This window comes from Macaca nemestrina, chromosome X (assembly GCF_043159975.1).
Source record: "Macaca nemestrina isolate mMacNem1 chromosome X, mMacNem.hap1, whole genome shotgun sequence".
In the NCBI taxonomy this organism is placed as follows: domain Eukaryota; kingdom Metazoa; phylum Chordata; class Mammalia; order Primates; family Cercopithecidae; genus Macaca; species Macaca nemestrina.
Window position 1 is genome coordinate 146269989 of NC_092145.1, and position 15284 is coordinate 146285272.

Consider the following 15284-nt stretch of genomic DNA (forward strand, 5'->3'; position numbering starts at 1 on the left):
ATTATACTGTCCATTCATTAAGCACCAAGAGACCTGAATATTGTTGCCATCTAAGTCTCAGATTATCAGCAAAATTGACTGAATTATCCTTCAGGACATGGAGGACCAGCAAGCTCTATAAACTAAGGATAAAATATTTAAGTTCATTCAATAATGAAAATTAAGGATATGGGGTCACCCAGAATCAATCAAGGAGCAATGCAGTACTTTCTCAAAGACTAAAAAAATTATGGGCTTCCATTTCTGGTGCACTTAACCTGCCATGTTGTGAGACCAAATGCTCTCTTTTAAATACTTATTCTAAAATAGGAAATCATTTCAGTACTATGTGCAATGAACCTTGCAACTATAGTAACTGGACAAGAAAAATACATCAGAAATGGCAGTCATATTATCTTCAGTTAAATTTAAGGTCGTCCTTTATAGGACTAAGTTAAATTTGTTCTATTTCTCTTACTTGGTTTATTTTTTAAAATGAGTCCAAGAAAATAATCAGAGATGGGATTTGAATGTGTAAAGATAATTCCTTCCCACAAATGGCTCCCTCTTTGTTTTCTATTTAGGAATATGAAATAGTCATTTCAGGTTGGAAATTTCCCCACCGAACTAATAAAAGGAAAACCAACGGAGGCATATGACATCTACATTATGGGTACTCTGGTAGGAATCTGAGATGCCCGAATTTCTCTAACTTGTTTCTTCCATTTAGAAAATCAAGCAGCTGTTTTCACAATACACAGTAAGTGTTGACTATAAAAGAAAAATGGAGGAATTGCAATAATAATTCAAATTATCTGTATATTAGTAACAGTTGAAAACAATTCACGCTCATGGTATCATTTGATCCTCAGTACAACCCAAGTGAGGTAGGTAAAGGCAGAAGAAAATCTGAGGCACAGATAGGTGAAGACATCTTTTCTCAAAAATGGCTGAACCAGGACATGAACATAGGTCTTCTGGATCCAAGTTCAGGGCTCTTTCCACTATACTACCCTGTCACTATGGAATAAAAGACATGCTGACAGACTTATTGGAATATGCTTTACCAGGGCGCACTAGAATGCTGTAGATGCCCTCTTGATGCCACTTCAAATCCCCAAAAAACCTTGTGGGTCCACAGTAGGAGCCTAGTATATACAAATGTGTTGATTGGTGTTCATACAGCACACAAAAGTTGTATGAACACCAACCAACACATTTGTATAATAAATTGTGACACAGCCAGTGATTTTTGATGTTCAAAAATCTTCATCAATATTGTCTCTGAACGAAACTATCATATATGTTTCCCTTTGTTACTCCCAGCCTTTCCTTTCAATAACCTTTTCCCCCTATTGTCTTGTTTTATAATGCCTTGCACCATCAATATTCTTCCACAGTGCCAGACTACAACCAAATACTCTCATTCAAATTATGGAGTAAAAGACTAATTGGGCTTACTGTCATTTCCATCAAGTGGTTTTAATATGAAATAAAATCTTTAATCCAAGAACAGAAGCAACAGTGCTGTAATTTTAGCCATTATAATAGCAAGCTAGGTTAGAATAGTTATTGGGCAAGGGATTTCTTTCAAGGGCTTGGGTACTATTGAAATCAGGCCACGTGCATGTTACTGCACTTAAAGTAAGAGTGACACTGACTCTAATCTGCCACCATGGACCATACGACCCAAGAGAGGCGCTCCCTTGAGCTTTACCTCTCTAGAAGTGCTTAACAATTACCCTTTTGAATTGGAAATACATGTAATGATCAGCATTCAAGAAGCGTGCAGAGAAAAGTAACTTTTCTTCCTACCCCTGTCTCCCTGGCATCCAGTCACCTTTCTTAGAAGCACCTGATATTTCCACTCTCTTGTGTATCTTTTAGGGACATTCCATTGCATATATAAACACAACATTTGTGCATATATATAGACATACTAATATATACATAGTCCCCCATGCTGTATGTACTTTGCAAGGTAATTTTATAATAATTTATCCTAAAATAAATCTATTCTTCCTTTCCTTCTTTCTATTCTCCCTTAGTTGTCCTTGAATTTCTTCAATGAATGGTTCCCACTGATAACTATAGCCTATATATTTAGCCAAGAGTAATTTCCCTAATGAGAGTGTCAACTGTCTCGAAATTGGGCTTAGTTCTAGGCCATTTTAAAATGACTGCTTTCATAATTAAAAGATAATGTCTCAAAAAATCATATGCTGTATTATTATCATTTTAAAAGTTTTATAATTGACAACTCTGACTCATACTTGACATTTGTAGACACCTGAAAACTCTTCTTCTGTATACTTTTTAACAATTACTCTCATATGTTTCAATGTGGGTTTAGTACCATTAGGGCTTTTTTTCATCTCAGCCATTAAAGAGTGATTTACCTCAGGCCTCTTGATTAATTAAGGGAGACCTAGAATTAAGGGAGGATACGAATTCTTCTGTGAGGACGGTAACTGTCAAGCAGATAATCCAGATAATTCCATAATCACTTCCAAGGTGATTTATAATTGGGCCAATTACTGTCTGTATTTCCCTAATAAAACCACAATGTCAGCATGACCATGAAGTTACTTTTTCAGGTGCCTGGAGGCTTCTGCTACTTTCTGCACTCAGGCACAATGCTTCTGATACTTGCAAGCATTTTGGTCTTCTTTCTCAGGTTCCATAGTAATGTCTGATGCCCACCAGGCTGATCAAAGAAATGGCGATGATGGGGTTGCATTATCACTAACTGAAAGAAGCACCCTTTCCAAGTGTCCCCGCTGGACGCTTGTGCTCAAGCACCTTCTATAGGGATTGGTATTCACAACATTTGAACTTTAGCTCCACTTGGCTACAGACATGATCATTTTCAAGGGGCAAAATCTGAAGACCTCTGGTTTCATGGAAGTGGATCTATGATACTTGAAACACCTCTTGAGCTGCTAGCTCTTTGGAAATTGCAGAAAAACATATTTCAGGCAAATGTAGGTTTTAATGTCACACATTACACTTTCCAACTTAGGTCTCTAGATGTGGGAAAAAATAGTGTGCATGGCAGGCACAAAGAAGTGGAATGAATAATTATCTCCTGGCATTATCTACTCTAGATTCTATCCCAAAAAGAATGTTTTAGTGAAATGTATTTATTCACATTAGGATGAAAACTAGGATGTAATGCTAAGTTAATTTTATTTTCAAAGAAAATTTCATTAAAACACATAAAGGCTTTGTTTCAAAAAGAAAGAAACAGAACTAATGCATTTTGCCCAGATTTGAACATTTCATTAAATGCCTAATGTTTAAAGTGCATTTTCAAGATACAGTAATGCTGACAGAAGAATATCTGATAGGATGATGGAATAACACCATGATAAATCAACTGAAAATGAGACGAATCACCTAAGTGGGGAAAGAGGCTCATCTCTTGATATAGAATCAACATTTACCATGGTTTCAGAACCAGGTAATTGTGAATGGATGTAGCTTGTGTTTTTATCTGAATTGAGGATTTTCACTGAATGTATGTTTTGACAAGATCTGAAACAGGTCCCTATGGATCTTATAGATAAAATTAAATTGACAACTCTGACTCATGACTTTGTTTATACACTTGTGCTTCAACACATCAGAAAAGCTGTTTTTTTTCCCTGTAGTTTCTAAGAATATCTCTCAATTACAGAGTCTAAGTCTGAATCATTTCTGGTAGTTATCTTTTCTAGCTTACATCCATTTTTCCTTCTTATATATATGCCCATTATGACATCTTTCAAAGCCCATCAGGGATATGGAATAGACATGCAATATTTTACTGACTTAAATGTATACAGGAAAAATTCTTTCCAACAAGAAAAATTATACGTATGCATTTCTTTTGCCCTTGCCAATGCAGGGTAGCAAGGTAAACAGAGAAATATGCTAATATTTAATAAGAATTCTAGAATAACCATTCCGTTTACCTCAGTGGCCCATATTTGGCTCTTGATTTTATTCTGGTGGTCAAATTTTGCCCTTCTATCTTCTTATCAGTCACCGTTATTTTAATTGTTAACATCATCATCAGTATCATGTTTATAGCTATCACAGACAATTGCTTTTTCACAGTTACAGGGAGACTGTCACTATTCTATATGCAATCACATTTCCTAATCTCTTTCATTTCTACTGACTATATTAAATTCCTCATTGATACATTACTAATCAACTATGGTAAGTATTATAGTGTTTATCTAAGCCTCCTCCTTGTTACAAGTTCCCTATTTTCTCTGTCTTCTCTTTCCTTCTCTTCACCTCAGCTAAGATCATCTTTGCTTGCCACTATGACTACTGGTTGGTCTCTCAAAAGTTACCACCCTCACATTCTACTACAACAACTAGTTGGAAGCACTAATCTTCATAATTGATCTACCTTTTCCTCTCTGTCTTTGTTCTAATTTCCTTATCCTGGAGAAAAGGATAACTTATTTTCCCTACACTACCAATATTTTATGTGTGTATGTATATATAAAATAAGGTACTTCCCTGCCCTCTCAGATGTGGTGTGGGAGTGGATTGATAAAATATAAATATGTAGAAGGATATTAGACATTTAAAATTCCATGGGAACTTCAAGAAAAAATTATTTTAGTCTAAAATAATGGGGAGTGTTTTAAATCCAGGAATAGCCAAGCTCCCCCAAATGAAGAGAACTTTGGGAGATGTCAGATAATTGATCTGATATAAATGGTCTATGTAAATAAATTTTATGAAGAGGTAGCAGTGTTCATTGAAGTGAAGAGTTAAAGGGAGAGGGAGATAAAACTCAATGAAGCCCACTAACGTTAGAGTCTTTTGTGATATCCGCCCCATTTCTTTTTTATAAGTCATTAAAATATCCTGTACTTAGACTTTTAAGTAGTAGATACATCGAAAAAAAAAAAACGTGGCCACACTTTGCTGAACCTGACATTCTCCTCATTTATTTATCCTTTGGAACCATGATAGATATCATTTCCCAAAGGTGATATCCCCAGAAGAACCAGGAAAAAATTGGACGTGGAAACGATGGCTCATTCTTGTGTGGTCACTTAAAGTAGCAATGTCAACATGCGTGTTTGTTTTATTACCCTTTGCACTTTCCTGCCCTTTTGAAAAAGTATTTTTAGAAAGAAATGAATAACAGCTATGAAACAAGATGCTTGTAAATGTGAAACAATTTTCCATCTCTGAACCTTCTCTATAAAGCTTTCCATGAATATCTTAATAGGAAATTATCTTTCCATTTCTTGAAATCCTGTAGCAATTTACCTATATTTCCTAATGGTATTTTCCTATTTCTATCTAATAGTAAAAGTATGCATGTAACATCTCCTCCCTCCACTAAAATTTTTGATAAAAGCACCTAAACTGTTTCATCTCCCAATTTTACAAAGCACCCAACAGTTAGTATTCTGCAGATAATCCAGACTCAAAAGTTGTTGAGTGGCTTAGTGGATAAATATATGAATGAGCAATCCCATTGAAAGCTGGTTCTCAGTTTGTTATTCACAAGATTTTATTTCAAATACTGACTTCCAAAGCAATGACCACAAAATTAAGAAATGGGATGAACATGAAGATTTTTTTTTTTCAGAAAAACTTCTCTGAATGTAGTTCAGTTGTCTCTCTTGGAGATACTTAAAAAATACTGTTTTGCCAAAATTCTGACATATTTCTTTATAAAATATGCTCATAGCTGGGTATACTCAGAGGTGTAACATTTAAAGAAGAAATGAATTTAAAATTTAGTTTTCATGCTTATATTTGCCAATAATACAAATTAATCAATACTGAAGAAAAGTGTGCCATTAAATTGCCAATAAACAAAAGCAATGCATGAATTGCTATATAATATCCAGAACATTATAGGTTTCTCCTTTTACAAAATGTTATAAACACTTCACAATGCATTATGTTAAATTTCATTACAAGAAAAAGACAACATCACTTAAACTACGTATTTAAAAATTAAAGCATCAACATGATTCAATTATTAATAATTGATTCTTATTCGTTTTTTTCTGATTCAGAATAAAAATAAACTAAATATATTTAAGAAGCATTTCTGCAGACTATTAACTACATTTTTGTAATGTTCAACAAATAAAAACAAAAAACATTGGTTTGCTTCTAATTGAACAAAGAAAGTATCCACCATCTTTGACATGTGCACTTTACAATTCTGTGATCTCTGTTGATTTCAAATAAACAATTTCAAATAAACAATGAGAATACTTAAACAAAAGGGAACAAAAAATTAGAACCTCTTCTTACAAAGTCTAAAAATTAAAGAGGCCTGAAAGTATGTAAAGTGGCATATTTTATAGAGATTTAAACTCTACTTTGATGTAGGTATTTAAAATCAAAACCAAATATTTTGGAGTAACCATTGAAACTTGCATGCATCCTGGTAGATATTCAAGCAAGTCAAGTCTGTCACTTGCTCTTGTATTCACTTTCAGCCACATTCCCACTTACGAAAAAATAGGGACTATGGCCATAATTTATGACACTAGTTTTATTCGTGAAATAGAACACAAACTAGGAAAGTTTTCAAATGTGGGAAGTGACAGGTAAAATGAAAATATCAGTAACTGGTGCAAAATAACAGCAAAATGAACACTATACTTGTCATTTTAATTAAAAGCTCTGAAAATGTTTTTCAGTTAACTATTCAAACATCTAGAAGATTTCTCAAAGGCTTAATGTAAGTTTAAGTGGAACCTACCTTTAAAATTTGGCCTGATTCTTGCATCATATCCTGATGTCCTTCCCATTAACTTGTCCAAGAAATCTGAAGGAGATAGGGTCTGTGAAGGTTGTTTTCCAGACCTGGAGTCATGGTCTTTGCAGAAAGCCGTCCTAAACACATCATTAACTCTTTTAGCAACAATTTCATTTGCATCCCTTAAGAACTAATGCTCACTGCATTTTTAACATTACATTTTGGTAAAGATATTTGATATGTTAGTATGAAGAAAACTAGAAAAATCCAAACTCTTTGGCCAACTTCTGAACTTGTACATGTTCTAAAGTTAACTTTAAATGATGGGAACTATAAATCCTGAGTCACATCTCTCAAGTTTCCAAACTTTAACCATAAGATGTTTGAGAACAGACAATGTAGTTTTAGGTTGTAGATTTTATGTATATATAGTTAAAACTATTCAGAAAAATGAGATGTTTTTTCAATTCGTGTGATTGTCTTAAAATCATTTCTATCTGACTTAAAAAATTGTTTCAGCATTTCAGCCCTAAATATAAGTCCTCTACTTTTTATAAGAAATATACAATAAGATGGGCAGAACAAACTTATTATTTCATTGCTTATTTTCCCATCTGCTAGTTCTAATCCAACTATCAACTATTAATATTTTTCAATGTGATATCTAAAAGAGAACCTTCATTTGGACATTTCATTTCATTTTAAAATAGGTCAACAGTGAGCATGTATGTGACTTCTATTATTTTATCAGTTATTTATATATAAGCATTTAAATTGTTGGCTCTCTAAAAAATATTAATGAAAACACACTTCTAAATCATTTTGACTTTTTATCACCAAAACACTGAAAGTTGGTTAAAAATTTCTCAGATTTTCATTTTCCTGTTAAAAGTAATAAAGAGCTTATTACACATAGCGTATTTGCTTTGTAGCAAAATTAATTATTTCACAATACATAGTGGTTAACTGAAATTTCTTCCCTAAACTATATATTTTATAAGCTTTGTTTTCAATAGTTTAACAAATAGTGTCTTCTGAATTCTATCACTAAGAAAATACCACATTCTTGCCCGTTTTTCAAAGAAGGGGTATTCAAAATAAGTGCAAAGATGATATGAATATTTTGTAGGAGTTAAAAATTGGTATGATCATGCATAAATACTCACATTCTCATATGCAGAATCATCTGATTAATCAAGTATTATTTGATTATGATGGTGGTGGTGGTGAGGATGATGATGATGATGATGATGATGATGATGATGATTCTAATAAAAACCAGCCTATATTTTTTCTTAATCATAGTAGGAGGTGTAAACCTGAAAGGAACATAGTGGGTTTTCCCGGTATTCATAGCATTATTACTATGTGTTCCATTTATCTTGGTTCTGTGAAAAAATGCCATAAAATTTAATGAAAATTAAATTTAGAGTCCTATACTTTGTTGTAAGAGCATCTCCTGTCTCCGCTGAGTCTTTTACTCTCTGTCATTAGATGACTATATTACTTACTGGTAATGATTTGATATTTTGAGGTATCAATTGATTTGATAACTATTCGCAAACTATGTAGAAAATGCAAGCATGAAAATAGTAATTTCTCACTTGAATTATGCATACTCCACTTCTCATACGTACATAAATACAATTATGTCATATTAATTAAATTTTGGCAGGCAATCAATTTCCAAACAGATTGAATAGTAGAATATAGTAGTAAAAAGAAATTTTTGATTATTTCAAGAAAATTCCTAAATTGTAATCCTCATAGTATGCCTCCAGTTTCTGAAATATAATAGAAGTCTCAAGTTGGCTGAGAATTAGGGATCTTTTATATTTTATCTAAAATGAGCCTGCTCCTGCCAAATTAATATAATCATCTTATATGAAAAACACTGCACCCAATATCCCTTTAAATTACTTTCAGAAAAATTTGAAAGCAAAAATATCACCCTTATATAGAAATGTAAAGAGCATGCAACTCATCAGACTACCTTAATATCACATTGGCTGTGAAAATGTGTGTTGAATTGCATAGAGTGCGGCTATGCATCATAAAACTTGCTTTTGTGAAAATTTACCACCCTCCCACTATTATTAGGCTCTTAAAATGAACAAAAGATATATAACTTTCCTCTATAAAATTAAAATAATATAGTCCAGGGCACAGAGAAATACATAACAATTACATGACACATTCTCTTTTAAACAATTTAAATATCAACATGCAAAGTCGTTTCACCTACCTGAAGTGGTTTGTCTCTAAGAAAAATGCAAACAAGGCTGTCAAAATGTTCACTAGCTGCCGGTTCATTCCTGTTTCTGTGTTGCTTGTGGAAAATATCCCGAAATGATTCCAGAAAGATGCTAGGACAAAGTATCTCTTTACTGTCCAGATTCAAAATTTGGCAGGAACCTAGTTTCCTTGAAAATCAAAAAGAGATTTGGTTTTGTACAGTTTGCTGAGAAAAAAGAAAAAGTGCCAGTCCTGGGCATCATGGTCAGGTCAAACCGAGGCTTGGGACCATCAGCTAACCCAGAAAGACAAAGCCTCAGAACTGATGAATCCCCCAGCTCCTTTTCCTGAATAATAAAAATGCTTCTACCTTAATCGCATCACCATGCAAAGGGAGTTGGTGACAATGCCATGCTAGATAGCTGTGGCTTTTGTTTTATATCTTTTCTGTTTAGCAAAGCCCTTTTTCTAGAAAATGTTTCCTATTAAAAAGAAGTTGCAAATGAGAGAGAAGAAAGGACTCTGCGCGCTGGAGTGGGTGGGGGAAAGAGAGAAAAATTGCTGAGATCCTGTGCTGGAATGAGGGCTATAGAAAGAGACGGAGACGTGATCTTACCCAGCCTATAAATTTCAGCACTCGGACAGCTCCAAGCTCTGAAGTGCGCATGTTTCCTTTTTCAGTTGCTTGGGGCGGGGGTCGGGGAAAAGCATTCAAGAGGGGACGTGCCTGCTGTTCGAAGGCAAAGAGTAGCCATTCAGCGAGGGGGTACTGAAGGGGGTACGATGACAGCAAGAGGAGAACAGAGGTCTGGAGAGGGTGAGGGAAGTGGGGTCTGAGCTCCTGGAAATGCTAGCCTGTCGGTGGGTGGGCGGGACGGGAGTTTGAAACAGAAAAGGGAATAAGGTTTAATCGTGGGAAAACGAAATTGAGGGAAACAGAGAACAGGATTCAGAGTACTGAAATTATAATAAGGGTGTGGACAGTTCACTCTTTGTAAGTGGAAGCCAGAGGCAAAAGAGGAGTCCTGTGCTGAAGAGAAGGAAACATTTCCTTGGCACAGAGAAGCCCGTTTGCAGAAAAAGGTTCATGAAGATCGATAATTTAATTTAGAAGTCCTTTATGCCTTCCTCGCCTTTTTAATGTTTTCATTTGATTTTAGCCGCCTATTCCCAAAGGATCTCTCTACCTCTCTACTAGGGAAAGCCCCTTCCAACTGAGCTTTCTTCAGTGGCTCAAAATCCTTGGGCATCCTCAAGTCACAGATTTGTAGAAAAGGAAATGAGACAATGGGCCGGCAGGGGGCAGTAGCAATCTTTTCTTGCCATGGTTAACGGTTAGAGCAGGGCTCCATGTTAGAAATGGAGCAAGGAAAAGTGCAACTGGGAGTTTAGTTCATCTGCCCATTCCAGATGTTAATCACTGGGAACAGTCATGTAATAAAGTGCATATGGTATTCTCCTAAATTGGCTAAAGGGACTGAAAATAATGAAGTTCATAAATCTGTACAAAAGTATGACAAGTAGCCCTGCTATTTCAAATTAAAATTACAAATATTATTATTAATAAAAAAGAGGAAGGGTAGATAGTCCAATGCGGATAATTAGCAGCTTCTGGGAAGGGGAAATAAAAAAGCGCATGTCCTACTATAAGCTAGGAGAGTAACCTATTTTTTTGTGAAATATTCCTTGTTAGTCACCTATGCACTTTACCGGAGGTCTTAATTTTAAAACAAAATAATATGATTAATTTTTATTCCATAAATGACAAACTTTGGATCAGTTTAAATATCATAGTAGAGTAACAATGAATTCTATGTTTTTAAGAAGTAGATTCAGAGAAAAAAGATGGCAAGTTCTTTTTACCTTTTAATGTTAATATAAATCACCAGAGGATCTTGCTGAAATGCAGATTATGATCCAGTAGGTCTGGGGTGGGGCCTGAAATTCTGCATTTCTGAGAAGTTCCTAGCTGAAGTTGATGCTGCTTGTCCACAGATCACACTTTGAGTAGCAAGAGTCTATATGCCCTTTCATAAGATTTCTATCCCAGTAAGACAGTGAAAATATAGGAATCTCTTTTTAGATGAAATGCAGTGTGCCCAAGCATTCTATTTACATACAAAATCAATTCTTCAAATGTGTTTTCTTAACTTTCAAAGCCTAGAGAAAATGATTCAATTTAAAAGAAAAACAGTATGGTGTAGTGTGAGACATCCCTGGACTGCAGCTTCAAATCTGTTCACTTCCAAATTCATCCACATGGAAACTCTAGACCTGATTTTATCCCTGCTGTCCTGACCCAAAAAAATATATAAAATCAATTCCTGGAAATATTTCTTCAATTGGTTATACATGGAAAAATAGCACAGGATTTTTTTGTGTTCAAGATTATTTCTAAAACAAAATATAGGTATAAAGATAGAAGAAAATGATTTCTGTCAAATTTGTTTAAGGTTGTAATGATGCTTAAAGTAATATAGTCTTTGTAAATAATTTCTTCCCCCCACCCCTGGCCCCCCGAGACGGAGTCTCACTCTGTCACCAGGTTGGAGTGCGGTGGCGTGATCTCGGCTCACTGCAACCTCCACCTCCTGGGTTCAAGCAATTTTCCTGCCTCAGCCTCCTAAGTAGCTGGGACTACAATCACGCACCACCATGCCCAGCTAATTTTTGTATTTCTAATAGAGATGGGGTTTCACCATGTTGGCCAGAATGGTCTCGATCTCTTGACCTTGTGATTTGCCTGCCTCGGCCTCCCATAGTGCTGGGATTACAGGCGTGAGTCACCATGCCCAGCCAAATAATTTCTTTTAACAAGAGTTGTGTTATTAACCAGGAATAGGATGAGTAAGAAAATCTGTGACAAAGGAGACTCTGGCCAGCAGCATGAAATCACAGCATTATATTATTGTAGAGTTGTAAGGGACATTAGAGAGGATCTAGTTTAGCCTCCTCATTTTACTTCTCAGCTCTCCTAAATTTGGATTCCAGCCCTATCAATCCACAGAAACAGCTCTCACTAAGTCTGCCAGTGAATTTCTTGTAACTAAGTCCAAAAGACATTTTTCTGTTCTCATCTTACTTGACATTTCCATGGTACCTAATGTCGTTGGCCTTTTCTTCCTCCTTGAAACACTTCCCTCTATTGACCCTGTGACACAGTGCACTCCTGGATTGCCTTCTGTTCTGTCTTCTTGGCAGGCATATCCTCTTCTACCTGGCCTATAAAAGTTGTATTTCCTAAAGGCTATATTCTAGGCTGTCTCCTCTTCTCGCACTACACTCGCTTAGAAAATATTACGGTAATATAATTTCCATTATCATTTTATGCACATGACACAGAAATGTATATTTCTACCCAGACCTATACATCCAACTGCTTTCTAAACAATTCCTAATGGATGTCTCAAAAGCTCCTCAAACTCATGTCAACACCGAACTTCTGATAATTCCTCCAACTCCTACTCCTATTCTACTGTGTCTGTTTCATTGTTACCAACCAAAGGCCAAGGCATCATCTCCATCATCCACCATATCTAGTTCTTCACCAATCCCTATTGATTTTTTCTCCCAAATCTTCCCACTTCCCTCCATCTCAACCTCCATGACCCCAGTTGAGATATCTTTATCTCTTGCCTGTACTGCTGCAGCCATCCTCTTACTAATCTACCTGAACCAACAGCTGGTCTTCTATTACCTCATCCTGTATGCTGAAACCAGAGTGATTTGTTCAAAATCAGAATCTGATTATGTCACAGCCCCTGGTTAATACTATGACTCTCCATTGATATTTGTGTAGAGCAAGGAAACTACTTAATGACCTAAAGGTTCCACATGGTCTGGCCCATGCCTACATTGTTCCTCATCTCATCCACTAACCATTTCATTTCTTCCCCTCTAGCCATATTGGTCTTTTTTCTTAGTCCCTAATGCTTACTGTATTGTTCATGAAGTATTCATGTCCCCCATCTTTGTCTGGTTAATACCACCCTATTTTTCAAATCTCTGGAAGACCTTTCCTGACCTGCATTACTCTAACAACTCTATTACAGGCCTTCATAGTACTCTCCAACTCTGACTCAAGGAGCTCATCATCATTGTATTTATACATGTGTATGACTGTTTGCTTATGTAGCAAGCTTTGCAATGGACAGAGACAGTACATGTTTTGGTCCACCATTATATCGCCATACATTCAATGATAATGACAATCATCATAATGGTATTGATGATAACTAGTATATAATTTTAAATATATATCAGAAATTTGTGGCTTAAACAAAATAATATAAGTACATATGTATAGTTCACAAATAGTTCTTTCAAAAAACTACTTGTTAGGGAAGTAACAAGTTAAGAACTATGATTATTTGAAAGGAAACCAAGTTCAGTGGCTCAGCAGTCTAAAGCATAAAATTAAATTCAAAGTAAAAGATTATGAATTTAATATCCTTGATTCAAGTTCTACCTCTAATACTCATTGGTTATGTGACTGGACAAGTAATTTAATCCCTCTCAGTCTCATTCTCATAATATGTAAAATACATATATAACATAAAGTGTTACATAATTACATAAATACATGTTACATAAAATATTTCCATGTAGAATACTCTTGAAAATCACATGAAATCAGACCTGAAGATGTGTTTTTAGAGTCTTAATCTCATTTACTTAATTTATTTAATCTCATTTACTCACTGTTAAAATTCATGTTTTAACTTTGTTCATTGGACAATTCCACTTTCAAGGACAGTAAGACTTAGGAGCTTTGAAAAGGTTTTATTTGCAATGCAATGGAAACTGAAGTCTAATTCTCCTATGCCTTTAACTTACCAAATTCTAACTGGTTGAGACATGTGGAAACCTTATTTTGTACTCTTTTTACAAGAGAAATGAAAAGATTGTGACGCATCCTATGACGTCATAAGGACCAACACACAATATTTGGTCTATATGATGCTACATATTAAACTTTAAAAGATAGATATAAACAAAAACACTTTTCTTAATGTCAATATCATTTACTGATACTGATAAAACTTAAGAACCTCTAACATATACATAATGCTTTATAGTTTTCAAAATACCCACATTATATGGCAGAAAAATAATTGATACCTATATATTTTCATGAGGAATCTATAGTTTGTGTAAATTGATCAATTTTCTCAAGTCTATATGATTAAGTGACAGTCATACTTTTTATATTTACTACTCATGAACAAAATTATTTCTCACTACATGTGATTGCTGTTATTTTTTAAGTCACTGAAAGCCTACTGTATGCCCACAACTACTTTTTTTTTTTTTTTTTTTTTTTGAGACAGAGTCTCGCTCTGTCGCCCAGGCTGGAGTGCAGTGGCCGGATCTCAGCTCACTGCAAGCTCCGCCTCCCGGGTTTACGCTATTCTCCTGCCTCAGCCTCCCGAGTAGCTGGGACTGCAGGCGCCCGCCACCTCGCCCGGCTAGTTTTTTGTATTTTTTAGTAGAGACGGGGTTTCACGGGGTTAGCCAGGATGGTCTCCATCTCCTGACCTCGTGATCCACCCATCTCGGCCTCCCAAAGTGCTGGGATTACAGGCTTGAGCCACCGCGCCCGGCCGCCCACAACTACTTTTAATAATTATATTTTTGTGATTCCATTCCATTAAACTTTGGTTACTATTATATTAAGATACACACACACACACAAATATGTTAAATGGAATGCCCATATTAAGAGTCTCAGCATCCATTTCCTCAAATAAAGAGTCAAAAGATATCCAATATATCAATATCCTGTGTCAGGACTTTTACTGAAAGGTTTCCTACAGAAAAAATGTCCTCCTCAAGTACATTCTTTCCTCCACTTGAAAATATGAAGTAGAAGGTAAAAAAAGACCTATTAATTTACAATAGACACCCACCAAGTAGAGGTTTGAGGCAAATTAGAGAAGGCAAGAAGTTGTTTTTACCAAATCTTTTGTTGTTAGAGATGCTTTCTCACAGAGAACAATAAAGACAATTTCACCTTGATAAAACGCACCTCCTGAATTTTGGTAGAGATTTATTTGTCTCAAACAGACTCTCTTCTCACTATAGGGCCGTAGATTAAAATAGATTTCTAGGTGAGAAGACCTCTGGCATGAGGATGCGTGGCCATTATATTTACTAAGCCACATGGCTTGTGATATCAGTATTAGTGATTGTCATTTCTTAACTACCTATAATATTGTATTAGAGTTCTCCAGAGACACAGAACCAATAGGATATGTATATATAGGCGTATCTTGTTTTATTGCACTTTGCTTTATTGTGCTGCACAGATATTGCGTTTTTTACAAACTGA

At 35.3% G+C, this 15284-nt stretch overlaps 1 protein-coding gene across 3 annotated transcripts in view; it reads right to left on the reverse strand.

Annotated features, from left to right (window-relative positions):
- The window catches only part of LOC105478147 (glycine receptor alpha 2), a 231476-nt gene extending 221690 nt beyond the window's left edge, over positions 1–9786 (reverse strand). The window contains exons 1-3 of one of the 3 annotated variants that reach the window (XM_011735169.2): positions 9570–9786; positions 8964–9141; positions 6722–6855 (exon numbers count right to left, since the gene is read on the reverse strand). In XM_011735169.2, coding sequence (XP_011733471.1) covers positions 6722–6855; positions 8964–9031 — 202 coding nt within the window. In that variant the 5' untranslated portion in view covers positions 9032–9141; positions 9570–9786. The other 2 variants (XM_011735171.3, XM_011735168.2) reach the window with 2 other exon arrangements.
- Positions 9787–15284: the final 5498 nt, after the last annotated feature.